At 39.1% G+C, this 19,972-nt stretch overlaps 1 protein-coding gene across 1 annotated transcript in view; it reads right to left on the bottom strand.

The window, feature by feature from the left end:
• The window catches only part of pdia5 (protein disulfide isomerase family A, member 5), a 53,297-nt gene that overhangs the window by 31,654 nt on the left and 1,671 nt on the right, over positions 1 to 19,972 (bottom strand). The window contains exons 2-5 of the mRNA XM_071480871.1: positions 9,276 to 9,402; positions 6,551 to 6,638; positions 966 to 1,049; positions 789 to 834 (exon numbers count right to left, since the gene is read on the bottom strand). Of these exons, the coding sequence (XP_071336972.1) occupies positions 789 to 834; positions 966 to 1,049; positions 6,551 to 6,638; positions 9,276 to 9,402 (345 nt within the window). The remainder of the gene's footprint in view (positions 1 to 788; positions 835 to 965; positions 1,050 to 6,550; positions 6,639 to 9,275; positions 9,403 to 19,972) is intronic.

Below are 19,972 nucleotides of genomic sequence, written 5' to 3'. Positions count from 1 at the left end.
AATGTAAGTTCAATAGTCACTCTACTTCAGCTCTGTTTTTGAGCTCCCAAAACAGGGAAATATCATGCTGAGTGTCTGTCTCCTGAGCGGCTGCCTGTTGTGGCCCAAAGCGACGCAACAAGTCGCAACAGTAAATTTGGACAGGACAGCTAAACAGCAAAGCTCTGTGAGGCAGATGGGACCTACAGATATGAGTGATAATTATGTTCATCACAACTAGCAGCTTCTTTCACATTGTCACATTACTGACAATTGTATAATTATTATTTATGCCATAAAAATATTGATTATACCATAATTAATATCTCACTAAATGTGTTATCCATTGGTATTTTCTGTAGAAAATTAGCCAAGCTTACTTACAATGTGACTCGTTGGTAAACAGAACTAGAGAGAATATGATGATCAAGCAAATACACCACTGTGTCTGAGTCTTTTCATGTACAAACAGGATATGACTATGCTTTGTACAAACCTATGTAAACCATCAATACAGGCCTGGAGGTTAATTTTGAGAAAACAATAAGAATTCAAATTGCAATATTAGTCAGAAAAATCACATTTATAAATTTTCCCTGAATTATTCATCCACAATCTTAAAACAAGAAGAATGAAGTTGCTCTAATCTGACTAATCTAATACAGTGAACGGGCTCCACAGGAGAGTTTAATGTGGTTACTGACTTGGAAAAAAACAAACAACACTATGAATGTGAAGAGCTACTTGTAAATACTAGACAGACACAGACTGCACATGTACAGGGTGCAGGATTGTGGCTGAGCACTCACCTTGAAGGTAGCAGGTCTGTTGTACTCGGTGTGAAACGTGCCATCTCTGTAAGACACACCAGGCACAGTGCTCACAATACCAGGAATAAACAGTGAATAATATAACAGTAATACTTTCCAGAAAGCAGTGAAGTGTGGAAACGTGTCTGACAGCCAGCTCAGTTTCTGGATACTCACTTGTAATGTAGCAGCTCTGCTCCTCCACGTTTGGAGCTTGGGTCCACCTTCACTTTTTTACAGAGCTTACGACCCTCTGAATCTCTGGAAGAGAGAGATTTAAAAAAAATTTAAATTAAAATCAAGATTCATACAATCACTTAGCTTTCACAGAGCAATAAATGCACATGTTCTCATAAAAAAAAAATGTTGGAAAGAAAAGCTGAGATCAGCTCAATATCCCAGAGTGATACAATAATTAAATTGGACAAAATGTAAAAAGTACATTATTTCATCCGTTAAACTAAAATTACTGCCTCATGGTTGTAAGCTTCCGCCACTCAGACTAGTTTCAGATTACATCCCTGTTTATCAAGAGCCATATAAAATATTAAACATTTGTGTGAAATTATTATGTTTATCATTTGTGTTTTGTAATAATTCCTGTGTGAAGTCTTGAGTAATGGCTCACAATGGCTTGTGAGGTCCCACTAACCTTGACTTTTGACCTTTGAACACCTAAATCAACACCAAAAAAAAAAAAAAAGTTCAAGGCGCTACTGAGATATCGTGCCCATGAGAATGGGACTGACGAACAGCCTGAAAACAAAATGCCTCCAGCTCTGGCTGTCACCAGTGTGGAGGCATAATAAGACAGACACATCTATAAAACCCAAAACTTGAAATGTGTCACTTTAAGTCCAAAAACTAGCCCCATACCAGACTTAGTTATCACCAATTAGCTATTGAAATCATCTTTTTTTTCCTCTTGTATCCAGAGTTCTGCCTTTTCTTCCAACAAATGAGCTTCTTGGTGAAAGTGTTGATGTGACAGAATTTGCAGGAGATTAGACCTTTGAATTGGAATATATCTGCCTAAAGCGCATCATCTGTCTAAGCATCTTTAAATGTAAGGCATCATTTTTCTGTCTTCTTTATTTAACACATTTCCCTCTGTTCAGTAACTGCTTGGTAAATTCTGTGTGTTACGCATACATTCATTGTTTGTATCATATACTTAATTATATTTAAGAACATGCTTTGCAAACATGTTTTTGGTCACAGTGTCTTTCCAATAAAGCACTAATGAAGTGAATTAATAAAGGAAAACAGAAGATACTGTATGAAGACAGAACTGCATCACCATTTCATCAGATCAGTCTACACAGTGTATATACAGACACACATTGGCTATGGAAATGCAGTGTTGATTATAACCTGTACTGTACAGTGTGTTAGCATACACAGAATCTCTGTAAAAAAAAAAGGCTGTGGTTGGAAAGGAAATAAATATGCATCTAACCACCTACACATGCTTCACACTTGATACAATGAGGCACTACCAGCAGCATGAAGTACTGTTCCCCTTCTGCAATAAAGAGCAAAGAAAATATGCATTTATTTATTTATTTATTTAGAGAGAGAGAGAGAGAGAGAGAGAAGGGGGAGAGAGAGAGAGAGAGAGAGAGAGAGAGAGAGAGTCTTTGCTGGAGAGAAAGCCTGATGCTGAAACATTTGAAGAGGAGGAATTCAGTTATGGTTCTCAGATCCACCATGAGCCTGATATAGGTTTCCTGTAATTTTGCAGTATATGAGGAAGAGTAAATCTGTGTGTGCGTGTATTGACAGGACAATATTTCAGGTGATGACTGTGTGCTTAATGCTAGATACTGCTGATTCATAAAGGCAGATGGCACCAGTCGGGGCACACCAGGAGCAGATGTGACCTCGACACTTATTTGGACGAGCAGTCATCCGATTCAAAACCAGTCTGCTGCTTCCAAGTCCCTGAAACACTGCCACAAGTAACAAACTGTACCCAAAGCACCTCATACAGAGGATCTCAGAAACTATCATGCCAAGGAGAATCCTAAACCACTAACAATTAGACAGGGGACACTGATTGAAATAATTATATCCAGAAAGATTTTTGTTAAGAGACGTAATGTCAACTTTGCATGAAACATTAAATATCAGCAGGTATTGTTACATAGCACTTTTTCAAAGAATGTGAATAGGCCACAAGCCTGGGTATGGGCCAGTAGTTCAGCCTCTTACTCATGTGGTCATACAGACACTGTAAAAGTGACTCAGAGAAAAAAGCTGCATGCCATCCTGTTTTTGAACTTCACTTTCTGTGAATCAACCAATGAAAGAGCAGTACTCTTCAATCACAGAACAAACGGAAGCCTGCAGGAGTCAGAATGACTCACTGGCTAATGTTCAGTACAGAAAGAACAAAGGCCATGAATGGCGGCTCATCTGGATGAACACAACTGCTGTGCATTCCTCTCTGGGGTAACGTCAGTCGATGCGTCAGCGCCAAAGTGCCAACGCTTGAGCGAGCAGCAGGTGTGTGGCTGGTGAAGTAAGAAGGTGGTGATGAGTGGAGACTCAATGTATTCACAGTGTTCATCTCATATTCATCACAACCTTGTTTGTTTAAAATGAAAAAGAACTGTCTCTTGTTTATTGATCATGTTCTGATCTGTTATTATAACTTTATCAGAACTCTGGTCTTATTGTTTTAGCTTTGGCCATTGATGCTATCACAAGAGTAAACAGATAAGCAGCAAATGAAAACAGTAAAAATTATTATCCAACTGTTGACCTACATTTGTTGTGCACTCACCAAATACAGTGATATATAATATGACTAAAGCTGCTGATTTATCAGAACCTGTTGGTTTGGACGTTTCTTCTCATATTACTTGCTAATCATAACCAGCAGAAACACCAGTTAATAATACTAAGTTTAATAAGTTTTAATAAAGCAGAACTATAACACACTGAAGAAAAAACGTGCTCTCTGTATGACTGATTTACCAATAAAAAACATCAGAGGTTTTGGAGGCAGCGCAGTGAGTACGTTTTCTTGTACTTTTGTGATAGATTATTAGGTTAGACCTACCTGGTTAAAAATACTGAGAAATGAGGTCGTTGAGTGATGCTCACCTTTAGGATTGAAGAATAATTGAAATAAAAAAATAAAAACACTTTGCAATGGGCCAAAGTCAACAGAGTCGCTTTTGTGAAGGATTATTAATGGATTCATAATGCAAAGAGGATGAAGCCCTGCATACCATTTAATTATTACTCTTCCAAAACACAAATCCTAATCCGTGCTGTGATTGTTAGTGCTCTGCTGTTCCCATTGATCCAGACAGAACCATGTTTCTTAGCCTGTTCTATGTCTGCTCTACATTTTGAGAGGAATGGAAGCAGCACAGTCCCTTCCTGTATGAGATCATCCATCCCTCTGGTGGATCCCAGTTGGCCAACACTCAGGTCCCCGTCATCTGTTCAAAGTGTGTCATTCTGGCCTTGGTGGCCCTCTTCCTTGGCAGGGCTGACCATTCTCACGCTGTGATATGCGCTCCACTCTCTCTCCCCCTCCGTCCACCATGAGCTCTCAGCTGGAGCTTCGATTTGGAGCCGGTCCATTTGAGATGGTGGAGAAATATGCCACACAGCACAATGCTTCGCTATAGAGCCTGGCACGGGATCCCTGTGTCCTGCAGTGATGAACCCGGCTCGCTCTAGCTCCCCTGGCAGGAATCTGGCCCAGTATAAATCTCTGCTTAACATTATCTCAGTCTCTAGCATGCTGGAGTTGCTGGAATAGATGGGGCTGAAACCATACTCTCCCAGACAAAAACAGTAACTGAGTCTAAAAGTAAACAATGAAGTACATGTATCATAGAGCGCCTTTGAAGACAAACGTGGGCACAAACACTTCTGACAATTCTTCAGACTGTTTAGAGTTTAGTCTCTCTTCCTCTCTGTCCTCATGGTCTTCGAACCTGGACAAGCTTGAGAGAGATTGTGAATGGTGCAATGAGCACTAGGTGTCAAAGGGGAGTTACTGCCTTCCTCACAGTTTCCTGTTTTATGATACATTCTTTCCTCTCTGGTGAAGACGATGCTTCATGCAGTTGATGGGTTGACAGGTAGAAAAAAAAAAATTAAATAAAGTAAGTGGAACTGAACACCAGGAAGAGCAGAAAAAACAACAAGCCAAAATCAGATCAGTGAGGAGCAAAGCAAGCTATGCTTAGAGAAAACAATTCCTGCTGGTATCTTGGGAGTATCCAGCATTTTCTTAATGTAAACACCTCTGCAGTGTGGGCTGCAGATAGATGTGCTCCAGAGAGACAGATGACTGACGTATTATTCTGCCTATTAGGGAAAAGTGTGGAGTATAAAAACAAATGATTACTGCTGCAACTAATAATTATTATTATTTTAATTTCAATATCTGTAGGTTATTGTTTGATTTTTTTGATTAATCAATTAATTGTTAAGTGAAAGAAACAGTGAAAAATATCCATTATGATTTGAAATGATGATGATTTGACATCTTCAAACTGCTTGTTCTGACCGAGCAGCAGTCCAAATCCCAGAATATTTACTTCAAAATGATGAAACAAACAACAACTACAACTCTTTGGCATTTTGACCAAATAAAGTTATTGTTGATATCATATAGGCTAACTCAGCTTGGGCTGGGTATTGAACTTCAATACAATTTCGGTGTGTCTGTTGCACAGTGTCAAGTATTGTTTCAAGCAGGGGTTAATTACTGACAAACTCATTAATGGTTCAAGGTGACATCTTCAAATTGCTTGTTTTATCACTTTTCTGCCACATTAAAGAACTTCATTGTTCAGAAGATGTGACTGGAGTTTTCAAGTATCCCATACTCTAGTATGTTTGTCACTTCTGCTTGAAAAAGTGATTTCAATCATTTATCATATGTCTTACTAATTATTTTTGCTCTAATGTCAAGTACCTAAAGTTGGCATAAAGTGGATGCTCAGATCCAAAGTCTTGTTTTTTTGGTTTTATTTAAGCTGGGTTCTGATATGGCTTCTTGTGACAGGATAAAAGGTTTGGTTTCTTTCTTTCTCGTGCTACATGAGGAAAGGTTTATGTAGAAAAACATGTTTATATTTCTCAAAGCAAAGTATCCAAAAAAAGCTAAGCCTTGTTAGTACCAAAATAGTATCAAACATTTTCAAACAAGACCCATCCCTGCAGTTGAGTAACAGATTGATTGACGAATCATTTCAGCACTCCATTCAAGACTAATGCCATAATCAGTGATAGTGGGAGGCATACAACCAACCTTAAGCAAAAAAAAAAAAAAAAAGAAACTAAAAGAACGACATGAAAAGGATGATGTTTCATGTTCTTCAACAGAGAAAACACACTCTGCATTAAGCAAGTACCTTCCCCTATCATTTATTTATTATAGAATGGAATATAAGAAACCCAGGGACAACCGAAAAAAGATGTTACTTATTAGACTCAAACCTTCAATATTTTCAATAATGAGCGGCCTCCTGTCAAATTGTACCTTTACAATAGAACCAGTGCAACGAGGCCATTTACAGCCCAATGGAAAAGCCATATATTGTGCAGATGGATGCCTGCAGAGACATTCTTGGGGAAAGTAAATTGCTCTGTCTTTGTAACAGCTGTCAGAAAATTCCTTGGACAAAGGAGGCTGTAATGCTGTGAAAGGCATTTAGTCAAAGGGTGTGATGAAGAGAGAAGAAGTTCTAGAATGTGTTTTTTTTTCCCTAAACCATCCCATTACTTACCCACAGTTGACCCAGGCAATAGTCCCTTGGCCTTTTACTGTCTGGGCTACATCTGACAGCAGTTTCAGGTGGGAGTCCCCTGATGTAGCTGCAGACACAGAGAATAAACCATAGTCAGCCTTGTTACCGAAACCGTTCAATAGCCGAGGACAACCCGGAGCCTTGAGACACAGAGGACACTGTCATGTCAAACACAGCTAAGTGGAATCGAGTTACAGTGGAGCTCAGTGTCCTGCTAAAGCACGTAGTGTTGAAGAAAGAGATCACTGAATTTGGGTTAGAGGGGTGATGGAAGAGGGTTTTCTAATACCTTTCACTGGATGGGTTGAGGGAGGGGGCTAAAGTTACATCAGCTTTCAACATCTTACAATAGTGTGACTAAGCAGGAGATGGGAGGATTCTATGGTGACACAAAGACTCGGACACTGCTGAAGCAGACCAATGTCTCAGCAAAAGGGTACAGCAGTTGTGTTTTGGTGAATTACAGCTTAGATCTGCTGCATAACGCTTACTACCATAGAGGGAGCTATGATGAATATCAAGTGTAAGCTCAGACAGGGACGACATGGAGAGTTCATGACCACTGGAGATTTGCACAATTGGCCGTGTCAGAGAGAAAATATGGCTGAGCAATGCAGTTTGCTCTCTGTGTGAGGAAAGAGGAGGAACCTCTGTGTGTAATAGTGCAATAACCTGTACCAGCAACAACAACACACACAATAATATTACTGATTTTGATCAGATATGGCAAGCAAAGCAGATTCCTTCCACTAAAGTAAACACTGTGTATTATTCTAGTCCTTGTGTAACAGAATACATCATTTTTTAAACTCCCCCAGAAACCCAATGTATTTTATTCACTGCATAAAGAAAACAATTCCTCCAGGACATGACTATATTTAGATTTTGTACCGGGTAGGTAGTAAATACATCTGGCAATTCAGTCAGTTTATTATCATGTACGGAGTAGGTGTGCTGAGCAGATACCAGCTGGTAGATAAGGTAGAGCAGCTTTTTCTAAAGGTTTGATGGGCTCTAACATGAGCAAAACTCAACAGGGATATGACTGACTGCACAGGGTCAGAGGCTGGTGATGGGTGAGGAACAGGGCAGGCCTGTGCAGGGAGGGAATGTGATGTAGCTAGAAGAAGCGGTCAGGTAATTAGTTGGAGGAGGACATTAGCGTGGCAGAAATCCTGCATGAGGAGAGGAGCCTTTGGTGTCTTTAGAGAAGGAATGGCTGCAGCCAGTGATCAATCAGAGGTACTGCTCAATACACAGAAGCCTTATCCAATGACCTAAAGCGGGCTGACACGGACCATGAATTATGAAACAAATGAATCTGTGGCTGTGGGCCAGTGAGAGTCCTCTGCTGCTTATTGAAGGTTAGGAGGATCTTTTGAATGGAATAATTAGTAATATCAAGCAGATCCTTTCACAAGCCTGCTGAGTACATCCCGCTCCTTCTCAGAAATATGCAAATGAAAATGGAATTAAAATCTACTGGGGTGCATTAGGCGTTTGCTAATGGTTGGAAGAAAAATAAAGTTTTTATAACTGGGCTTGATGCATAAAGTTATTTAGTTTCTATTTAACAACAAATATTTCCAAGTTCATTAGTGAGACAGACCACTGTGATCATCACTTAAAGCAGCCTGCAGGCTAACGGTGTTCAAAACATCAATGCAAAATATATTTTAAAATACTGTGGTAAAATGCTTTTTAATTAATTATATGAGATTTGGGGAAAGTGCTACTGCACCACTCTTATTATAGAATGATCAAAGGAATTTCAATTAATTTGGCATTTTAATGATGTGTAACTACTGAATTTGAAATTATTAAAGCAAAAATTGTACACTTAACTGCACTCATGTTAATGTTAATTATTAAGTTCTCTTCACACTTGCTATGTGAATGTGCCCATTGTGTTTTGCATTTATAATGTTAGAATTGTTGGCATCATGCATGTTACTGCACTTACTCTCCCACATTTGAAGGAAATGGCATCTTACATCTGAAAGTCGAAAGTTTCAGTTCACGAAATTAGGATTTTAGAGCAACATGACGTGGGGAAAGACAGTCAGTCAGAATTATTTTGTGCATCATCTCCTGTTCTCATAAATGATGTAATGATTTTTAAATACTTAGCTGTTGGGATGCAACTGTGTGTCTTTCAAACACAATTAAAGGCTTTGAAAATGTGAATTTCACACTTACCTTTTCTGATTATGATAAAAATGAGAGTAATTGTCTGTAATTATGCACTTGTACAAGTACATAGTGATGTCAGGAAATAAATGTATATTGATGTAACAATATGATAATATATAAATGTGTTAAGTTACTGGCTAGCGGACTGTATGTCTGTAAAACAAATATGATATTAGCTATGCCTCCAAATGTTATTCAGCTGTCCAACACTCCACAAGGACCTCTGAAGTGACAAGCTATTTGAGAGCCATTGAGATAATACAAGCATTAGTATTGATGCATTACTATGATTGTCTGGTAGGAATGCTGCTCCTGCCTCCTCTCTAGACAGAAACAATGGATGCTCAACCACTGCAATTATTCTGCAAAATATCAGACCATATGTGGTAGCAAAACACAACATCTCTGACAGCAAATTCCACCCCCACAAATATTCTTCTCCTAATATTATCTCTGTTAACCTGGTGTATATTCTTGTAACAGCCGGATCCAATAAATATCCACTACCTACCTGTCTTTGTGTAAAGCACCAGAACGTTGGTTCTCGTCCTGAGAAGCTTCTTGAAGTCTTTGTGGTCGCTGACCTTCTCTATGAGGGGAGACACCTTCACCGCGTCCAGCACCGGCAACAGCCACACCTGGTGAAACACGCAGACAAACACAACTGTTAGCAATAGGTGGTTATCAAGTAACTTAATCTATTTCTTGTACAGCTGCTGATGTTTAGACATTTGAGAACTTTTACTTGACGACACACACACGCACAAAAAAAAAAGTAAGACAAAGATTGCTATGAAATTTACTGGGCACATTCAAGCTCTCCAGAGGCTGACCTGTTCCTCTCTTCCATCTCTCAGGGCCATTAGCAGGATTCTAGTCTTGATCACATTAAGGAACTGACAGTTTCTAGCAAATGATAATGATAATGAGCCAATGATAAATCTGGGAGAAAAAGATCAAAGAATTTGAATCCCTTAATAGACACATACTGTCCATGTTCATGAACATAGTAATAGTGAGAAGAGTCAGATTATAATGGCCACACTGTATGCCAGGCGTTAGTACCCAGCTGGGAGCCAAGCAGCCACTGTTAGTGAAGCATAAATAACGCAGCTGATGCAATGAGGTAATGCAAGTGCATCTTCAGTGCTCTGCCTGAACTAAGGCTGTGCTGCAGTTTATAATTTTATGACACTACAGTAGTCCGTGGCACTTTATACGTGCCATCAACAGTTTTATATTTAAATGGTAATAAATCAAATGGAAATAAATAAAATGCTCAAACACTGCATTTATATAATTACTGATTTCTTTACAAACAAGACAGGATGCTGCTTCTAACATCAACCTGTACTGAAGGTGGCTTCAAAGACAGCAACAGGTGGGTACATCAGCATCTTAAGTCTGAGTGGCTCCTTCAGTTTTCAAACACTGCTAGTTGGGCTAATGGTGTGAAACGCCTCATATGGGAGACAAAGCCCATATTGAGAGGCTTGCACTTTGATCAAAGAGGAGTAAAAGAAAAAAAAAAACAAGACTGATTACACTCAAGCCATATGAAGGTAATTCCATGCATTCTAATTGTCTCTGTGCCATCACCATTCATTAAAAAGCCCTTCCTTTCTGTTTCTGCCTACAGAGAACTAAATTAGACACCAAACACTGTCTGCTCGCTCAGCGGATCCTGCCTGATGACTGATATCACCTGGAATGAAAACAAACACCTGTCAGGCTCATTTTCTAATTTTAATTCCCAAGTGGTTGCTCTTCTGAGGCAAGTCTGATGGGAATCTTAAGACACCACACTCTGCAAACCAGTAAATTTCAAACACAGCAGAGAAAAGCAGTGGCTTTAGAAAAGGATGAAAAGACAACTTAAGTGTTGAGCTGTGTATGTTGTATATGTATTTGAGGTGAATAATCAGTCTTTCTAAGTATCATTTGTATTGAGCTGGGCTGTTAATCAGTGTTTACTTTGTCACTTGAAGTCAGTGCATGATTCTGATTGGGTTGATGTGACGAAAAGATAAACAGAAACTGTGTCAGGATTCAGTTTAGGACCCATGGGAACCACCACGCCAAGGGTGGGCTAATTATAGTCTGGCTAGGATAAATTCTGCATAGGTGGGCTTTCAGTGGTTATGAGAGGGAGGAGCCAGGGGCAAGATTAGGAAGAGATGAGAAGACACGGCAGGCTGACGCACTTATCCATGTGAGACAGGAAATGTGATAGGCTACTTGATGGCCTGCTAGAAGGATTAAAATGATGTAAACTGAACATTATTCTTAATTAACCACTCACTCTCTCCCCACATACAGACACATTTACTGCAGTTGTGTTTCTGGTACAAATTATGACAAGCTTACACACACTCACCGGCCACTTTATTAGGTACAGCTGTTCAACTGCTCGTTAACGAAAATATCTAATCAGCCAATCACATGTCAGCACCTCAATGCATTAAGGTGTGTAGACATGGTCAAGACGACCTGCTGAAGTTCAAACCGAGCAGCAGAATGGGGAAGAAAGGTGATTTAAGTGACCTTGAATGTGACATGGTTGTTGGTGTCAGGCTGGTCTGAGTATTTCAGAAACTGCTGATCTACTGGGATTTTCCTGCACAACCATCTCTGGGGTTTAGAGAGAATGGTCTGAAAGAGAACATATCCAGTGAGCAGCAGTTCTCTGGGAGAAAATGCTTTGTTGATGCCAGCGGTCAGAGGAGTATGGCCAGACCACAGCCAACCTGAGTATTGTTGCTGACCACATCCATCCCTTTATGACCACAGTGTACCATCTTCTGATGGCTGCTTCCAGCAGGATAACACACCATGTCACTAAGCTCACATCATCTGAAACTGGTTTCCTGAACATGACAATGAGTTCAATCTACTCAAATGGCCTTCACAGTCACCAGATCTCAATCCAATAGAGCACCTTTGGGAATGAGAGATTCACATCATGGATGTGCAACTGACAAATCTGCAGCAACTGCTGATTGTAAACGTGACCTTATTCTGGTCCAAGCACATAGTTTCTCTGTGGAATGCACCAATGAATTTTTTGATTATGAAATACTAACCTCCTGTAGGCTTGTAAGGCAGCTCTGAAAAGCATGCTGCTTGATAATTCACAGAAATTACAAAGGCGCCCAGTGGTGATCCAGAGTCCCAGCAAAAAAACGTGTTACACATATAAAAACACAAAGCACTCCTGAAGTTTTAACCACTAGTATATCACTGACCCATCTGTGCTCAGTGTGTTTCAAAGAACAGGTATTTCTCCAGTAAATCAATAAACACTTTACCCTTCCAGCAGTGGAACTGTTGAGCTATGTGTCTATAGACAATGTTTTGGTGTGACTCTGGCTCACCTTTGGAATCCAAAATAACTATGTCCAACATGCACACAGCTGCCAGCTTCGTTACAAGTTACAACCTTTACAGAGCCAACTGTGAACCTTCCAGGCTGTAAGTGTTTGATACTCTAGAGACAGAGTTTTGATGGCGTTTCCTTGATGACTGGAGTTTGTTAATCCAGACATAGTCCTCATTTTAACGAAGACATTCTCATTAAGGAATTATTTAGTTTGATATAAAGACCTGATGTAAAAAAAAACTTAATTTTTTTGTTTTATTTCCCACAAATCATATCCGTGGAAAGATTCCATCCATCCATTATCTACACCACTCATCCATACAGGGTCGCGAGGGACTGGAGCCAATCCCAGTTGACACTGGGCGAGGGCGGGATACACCCTGGACAGGATGCCAGTCGATCACTGGGCTGACATATTGAGACGAACAACCATTCACACTCACATTCACACCTACGGGCAATTTCGAATCTCCAATTAACCTAATGTGCATGTCTTTGGACTGTGGGAGGAAGCCATGCAGACACAGGGAGAACATGCAAACTCCACACAGAAAGGCTGTGGGGAGATTAATAGTGCTAAATGTATGTTGAACTTGTCAACCAGGGATTGCATACAGTATTGAACAGACTGTCACATGAATACTGGTTAAGCATCATCTGAAAAAAACCCATAATTAATTACTTAGTTTCGGTAATGTGCAAACAGACTCATTCCAAAGTTACTTCCTGTAGCACGAAATGTACTTATACCTACAGTGGAGGCAGCAGAGAATAACACTGATGCCATCGTCAAGCCAGCGCTGCTGATGATCGTGATATGATGCGAATCTTTCACCAACGGAAGCGTGCGTCATCTTTCAGTAACAGATGCTCAACAATAGAAATAACTAGACTGTGCTGACAGTTTCCCCACAAAGCACTGTAAGTGACAGGCCTATTCAGAAGCAGCATTATACTGCACTGCTGACGATTTAAGCTGGAGTTTTATTACAATGATGCATACACACAGGCAGCTAAAGTAGAGAACATGAATGCAGCAGAGCAGTGTGATGAAAAGTCTATTCAGATAATGTGGAGGGTGCAAGTAACAAAAATTAAATTGGTTAAAAAAAAAAATGTTAAAAAGCCGTGATAAGAATCTGAATTATCTTCACGGTGCCTGAATTATCCGTTGAGTGCTGGTGCTCCCTTCCTTTCCAGGGCTGCCTGCCTTCTATAATATATGGCATTTTTTCAACAAGAACTGCAAATGATAAAAGCAAGCGAGTGATGATAAACTACATGCGCACAACTCCATTTTTATCAGGTCACAGCAAATCAAAACATTTGTCTAGTTATCTCAATAGTTCAGTTGACATACACTTTCATCACATTTTTTTTTTTTTTTTGCCACTCTCCTCTCTTGAGGAGATGAGAGGATTTATACATTTGAGACCACGACATATACATAAACATTTCTTTTAAGATAAAATCTTTTGAAAACATTCTTTCTTCCACGTTTAAGAATGTAAAACTTATGAAACTCATATAAATTAAACAAAATACTAAATGAAGTACTCATGAATATCTGTTCAAAACTTCACATTCAGTGCTATCTACAGTTTGCAGCTTTTTTACAGCCTCGCTGTATGTTGTGCCACTTAAAGCTCTTGTAACTCTTGCACAATAGATCAACTTGGAGTGGAGAATACACAGAACAAGAACAAGATACAGTACAACAAAAAAACAGCATATTCCTGAATTTAGTCTTTTACTGAGTGATGATAATAATGGTCTGTTTCTATGGATTCAAGGTTCAACAGTTCGACAGCTAACTGTGTCCTCTTCATGAAAAAAATACAAAAGGCAAACTTTCATTTAGTTTCTCACAACAGCATCCCCACTGACTTCCACAGCACAATCTGGGATAATGGCTGAAATACATATATGCAGCTTTATGTGTCACAGTGGGGGCATAATGATGTGTTTTCCTTCCTGAAATTTATAATAACTAACCCTCATTACCTTCAGTAAGCGAGGTGGCAAGTTCCACTAATATGTGAATAGTTTCTTATGCTGAATTCATCATGCACTCTCCAGTCTATTGTGATCCATTATTAAGACCTAATAAGTAAATGCAAGCAAAATTTTAAAGTGCTTTTTACAGCACCTGAAAGCAGCACATGGTCAGAAAACAGTGATCAATAATAATGACAAAAAACCAATGAAGAGTTAATGTCTGATTAAAAAGGGAAAAAGAAATGCTCATAATTAAGAGACTATAGCTTGAGCCAGTTACTTGATTAATAACCCAACTAAACCTTTGTGCTGTTTTTACTTGGTTCATTCACGTTTTAATCAGGCATGTGAGAAATGGAAGAACATCGGTATATGAATGGATAGAGTGTCGGTGTTCCAGCAATATAAGAACCATGTTGATCATTGACATTTTAAGCTTTAATATTGTTGAAAGATGCACTGATTGTGAAATACAAAAAAAAGCAAATCAAAGAGATTTTTTAAGTTTCAAGTTGGTGTGAATATGAGAAAAAAAATACCATTACTGTACAAGTATAATAGTAAACACTGTCTAAACCTTGAAAATAATCTACAAATACTGTCATTGTCAAAAAAACTGAAACATGTCCATGTGTTATTAAAATCCGCTGTAGATGCATAGAGGAGTTCATATTGTTCAATTTGATTTACTGTGTTGACTTGGGGACACCATGTCTGATTCACCGGAACAGTCTGCCCCACGTCTCAGCTGGTAGCTGACTGATACCGAGAAACTCCACCAACAGCTACCAATCACTGAGCCGTGTACCACAACAGCTCTGCCTTCACATTATAATGCTGCCGCATTCATACCTTCCCAACACTGTCTTTGCCCATTATCACTACCTCCTCAATGCACACTGCAGGGAGACAACCTCATTGATACAACGCATTTCAACAAAACTGAGACTCGAGGAGAGCAGCGTGATTTGGTGTAACACCCACAAACTAATTTTTCACACAGAAACACAGGTACTGGGCTCCATCAGGAATACTAAATGACAAACAAGAACATGAAGCAGAGAGAAAACACTCTAGTAAATAACGTTCTGAATCACTGGCTGACGAGCAATTCTATTCTTCAAGCTGGTGATTCCATTCAAAAGAAATAATTGTTTTTCTTCATCAATTCGATTTAGTAACAATTAACCAAATTTGTGTATGAATTGAATACATGTGACCAATCATGTGGAAATATTGATATTCTTAAAAAAGGTGAACAGCAAAATTCTGTTAATAATAAAAAAAAAGTTTCTATCATTTCAAGACATGATACCAAAAGCACAGAACAATTTAAATCAATTTTAAAATTTTAAAAGGCTGAACTTAGTGAAGGTTGGATTCACACAGTTTGTTAGGATGCAGTAGTTTTTAATATTACTAATTTATCAATGAAAAGCCAATATCAACCAGTGTCAGTCTCACAACACTGAAGTTAACTAAAAATGACCCTGACAAATCCAGTGTTGCAACAATGGACAAAACCTGGGCTCTGTTCAAACGCTTGAATGGCTGCCAGCTCTCTCCGCTGGCTGCCACAATAAGACAGCAGCTAAAATGTCTAATATGACCTTTCAACAGAATCCATTCTCATAATGGTAATTTACCTGAAATTCTTCCATCATCCATCACACCACAGCCTTGCACATGATAACTCTGCCAAGGCATTTTGCGATTACATGACTCACTGTGCAACAAACCCCGACTCAATACTCTGAGCAAACCCACCCATGCTTTATACATCGACCTTCCTTATCTGCCATAAAGGTATGTCCCCTCACGGTGCTGTAAAAAATGTGGCGCTTACTTAGCAGCAGGTGCCCAGCCCTCCGCATGTGAGCCCACACCCTCCATCTGCTGTGACAAATCTGCTTAATAAATGGCATCCAGTTCTAGGGGCAGTTCTGAATCAGCACAAATCACACCAGCGTTTGTCAAGCACTTGCCTTGACTTTCCTCTGACTAATGAGTCAGTCAGGTGTGTGTTGGTCTGTGTGGACTGGCTGTAAAGGAAGCTACGCGGCATCTGATAACACACACCACACAGAGCGCTGATTTAGAGGCTTCTCAGCTCTCAAATGAGCAGAGGAGCAATCAATTATCAGCTTTAGCAACTATCACATTTCAGCTATCAGCCATGGAGGTCATGGGAGAGCCATCAGCCTGCTATCACGCCATCAAGCCACTGTTGTGAGATAATACTGGTTATTGAACTGCAATCATTTTTTGGTTGCAGCCAAATTGTTAGCAGAAATGCAGTATCAAAAAAGTCAAGTACAGAAGAGTTGACACTGAAAGTCACATTCATAGTCTCATAGTCTCATTACTCATTATTAATCAGATATTTACTGCTTTAAAATAATAATTAATTGTAATTATTTTGCAGGGTTTGACTGAGAGATCATTTCAAAACAACTGCCCATCACTAAAAGTATCAACTTTCGAGGATATAATCATTATCAGGAATGCCAATTGTACACAGAGCATCATCCCAAGGGTGAGGAAGGGTAGAGGGAGCATCAAGATTTGGGGCTGCTTCAATGCCTTTGGGCCTGGACAGCTCGCCATCAGAGGAGAAATTGATTTTCCAAGTTTATCAGTGTATGTTACAGGATAACATCAGGGCAGCTGTTCACCTGCTGAAGCTCAGGAGAAGCTAAGTGAGCAGCAGGACAATGACCCTGAACATCAAAGTAAATCTGCGACAGACCGACTTCAAAGAAAGCTTCCTAAGAAGAAGAGCTGAAGCAGTTCTGTGAAGAAGAATGGTCCAAAATTCCTCCTGGACATTGTGGAGCTGCTGGAAGATCTTTGTTTGTGGTTATACGAATATGAATACAAGAAACTCATTATCCACAATTTCCCTTTGCTTTCACCATAAGATGTCATAAAAAGCCAAAAGATACAATACAGAGTACGTGCGACAATACATCATCTCAGCATACACATTTATAACAATACAACTCACAATACAAAAGTCTACTCTATACACCATATCACATTAACCTACCATGCAAAAAACTGCAGCAAAGTCAGGAGCACCATCCTGCATCCTAGTCTACTGAATCCTTGTTTCATTGTTTACCTTGACAGCACAGATTTGTTGTAGATATTTCTATTAACCATCAGTGATCTATAATACCTCCCTTTGGATAAAAGTCCAACTTCACTGTAGAGCAGATGAGAGGGGTCATTAATAATTCTGTCAGCTTTATTTTTTCAGAATTCATCATACATACTACTCAGCTGGCTTCACTAAGAGCCATGTTGACTATTTTCTGCAGCTCATTCCATCTCTCAGTGTTCAGATTACTGTACCACTTGATGACGTGGCACCAAAGGGAGCTCAACCTGTTATTAACACTAACTTGTTTGCGTTAATTAGTTTTGGCTTATTGCCACTATAGCTGTGAATGGATGTTCTGTACAAAAAATAGGTGGATCTGTTTCTTTGTTAATACTGACAGAAGTACATTTTTAATACGAATATTATAACATGTAATTTCGTTAGACTACTCGTCTGTCTTTTGAAAAGTATTTCATATCCTTTGAGATGTGCTGTTACTAATTATGTTGTTTTTTTTAATAAAGCTAAGCTAGGCTACTCTCACCACTGGTAGAGCTGAAAAGATTGAAATGATGAGTAGTTGATCACAGAAAAATGCCAAAATCTCACTGGTTCCAGCTGCTCAGATTGAAGATCTGCTACTTTTCCCTGTTTTATATAACTTTAAATTGATATTTTGGGGGTTTTGGACTGTTGTAAAGACTAAATTTGAAGACATCACCTTTGACTCTACACAATTGTGATGGGCATTCACTGTCATCTGACATTTTAGATTTAGTTTAAATGATAAACCTGTAGCTTGATTATTAAAAGAAGTAATGAACATGTTAATCAATAATGAAAATAAGTTGCTAAGCATAATACTAACCTACAAACCAAGATATTCATCAGTTTGCTGCTCTGTGAGTAAGTACATAAAAAACAAGTTAAATGCAATGTCTGTCAGATCATTAGCAATTAGGGATTTAACATTAGTATCTCGATTTATAAAAGAAACAGACAGAGGTGGACATTTGTTAAGGTGTGTTTATGACAGTGTGTATGTGCACAGTGTCTGAAATACCTGCCAAGGACCAAATGCAAAATAAATCAATAAGGGCCACCTGCCCTGTGGCATGTAACACTGCTTATTTTAAGAATCAGTAAATAAAATGCCACTGAAAAGAAGTAGGGTCACACATATTGATTATTCTGGCCTGAAAAAAAATCTTTGACTCAGAGACAGCATTGTGAGTTAACCAGTCATGCGAAAGTGAACCAAATAGTTCATTTTGTGTGTGTGTCTGTGGAGGAAGTTTGGATTAAATTGTTTTGACAGGCAGGCCTCTACCACCCAGATAGCTGTCCTGCTGCCCTGCAACAAAGTGCTGCAGTTCCTTATGAAATCACCTCCACACACCTCACGGTGACAACTACTACCACCACACACACACACACACACACACACACACACACACACACACACACGCTGTCATAAACAGATCAGGCTACTGGTGGTGACTGATAAGGACAAAAGTAGTCACAGTGTTGCAGTATATGTCATGTTAAGGGCAGCAGTTAATCATTATTTTCCTTCATCGATTGATCTGTCTGTTGTTTTTTTCAATTAAGCAATTTAAATTTTGGTCTATAAAACAGTTCAAAGTTCCAACCACAATATCCCGGAGCCCAATGTGCCATTTTCAAATGACTTGTTTTGTGTGAGTGAAAGTCCCAAAGGCTTTTTACTTTCAATTAAATAAAACAGAGAAAAGCAGCACATCCTCACATCAAGAAATTAAACCTAGCATTGTTTGGCATTGTTTTGTTCACATGAGTATTCAGATTCTCATGCCAATTCATGTTCATCATATTACACAGTTGTGTTTTAATGCACCACGATACAAAATTTTCATGTACTGAAAGGCATTTTATGGTGTAACAGATTTTAGTGAGATTCAATTTGTTGTCATGTGCAGACGAGAACTGTGAGCCACTATATCCAGGTACAATAACATTTACATGACACACATACAGTGCAGTTCTCATGTATTGCAACAGTGATGTGTTCTATTGTTTTACGAGGAAACCAATACCAACTGCAAACTTTATTTTTTTCAATGATTTCAATTATTCTTAACATCTAGACAAGGAAACCAAGGGGAGGCTTGGAGACTCCAGACAGTCACTGACTGTACAGGAGTAAAAGGGCTACATATCCTACACCGTAAATCTGTTGTGGATGTAAACACCGTCAAATTACAGCAGAGAATCAACATTTTAACCCCATCATCACGATTTCATTTCAAATGCAAATGAGCTGTGGCACGGTGGCAAAATATCAAACTGTTTCGCCATCCAAGTGCATACAGAGTCCCCACCCAAGAACCACCCTTATTTGCAAAGACAACAGGCAACAGGAAGCAGAGCAGGAAAAGGTCCATATCAGTATTAAACACAGTTGCTGATGGTAGAATGAATAAATGTTTGCAGGTTTTAGCTCGTTCACTTCACTGCACACTGTACTTGCAGACCATTTTCTCTTTTGATTCTTTGATGTTTGATTTTTCTCAGTTCAGGTAGCCACAGCCTTCCATTTATTTTTGAACAGCATGACAATCAAGTGAGCTCTGTGCTAGATTTTACTAATGTCACATTCATGTTTTGTGATAATGCAGCAAGATGTTATTAGAAAAGTCTGTACTGTGTTGCCTCGGAACAATAATGTAAGTGATGAAATTAAACA

This window comes from Trachinotus anak, unplaced genomic scaffold, assembly GCF_046630095.1.
Source record: "Trachinotus anak isolate AG129_WGS33_773 ecotype Australia unplaced genomic scaffold, CSIRO_AGI_Tana_v1 ptg000001l, whole genome shotgun sequence".
NCBI classification, from domain to species: Eukaryota; Metazoa; Chordata; class Actinopteri; order Carangiformes; family Carangidae; genus Trachinotus; species Trachinotus anak.
The sequence above is the reverse complement of the archived record's forward strand: the minus strand, read 5'-3'. Positions and strand labels throughout refer to the sequence as shown.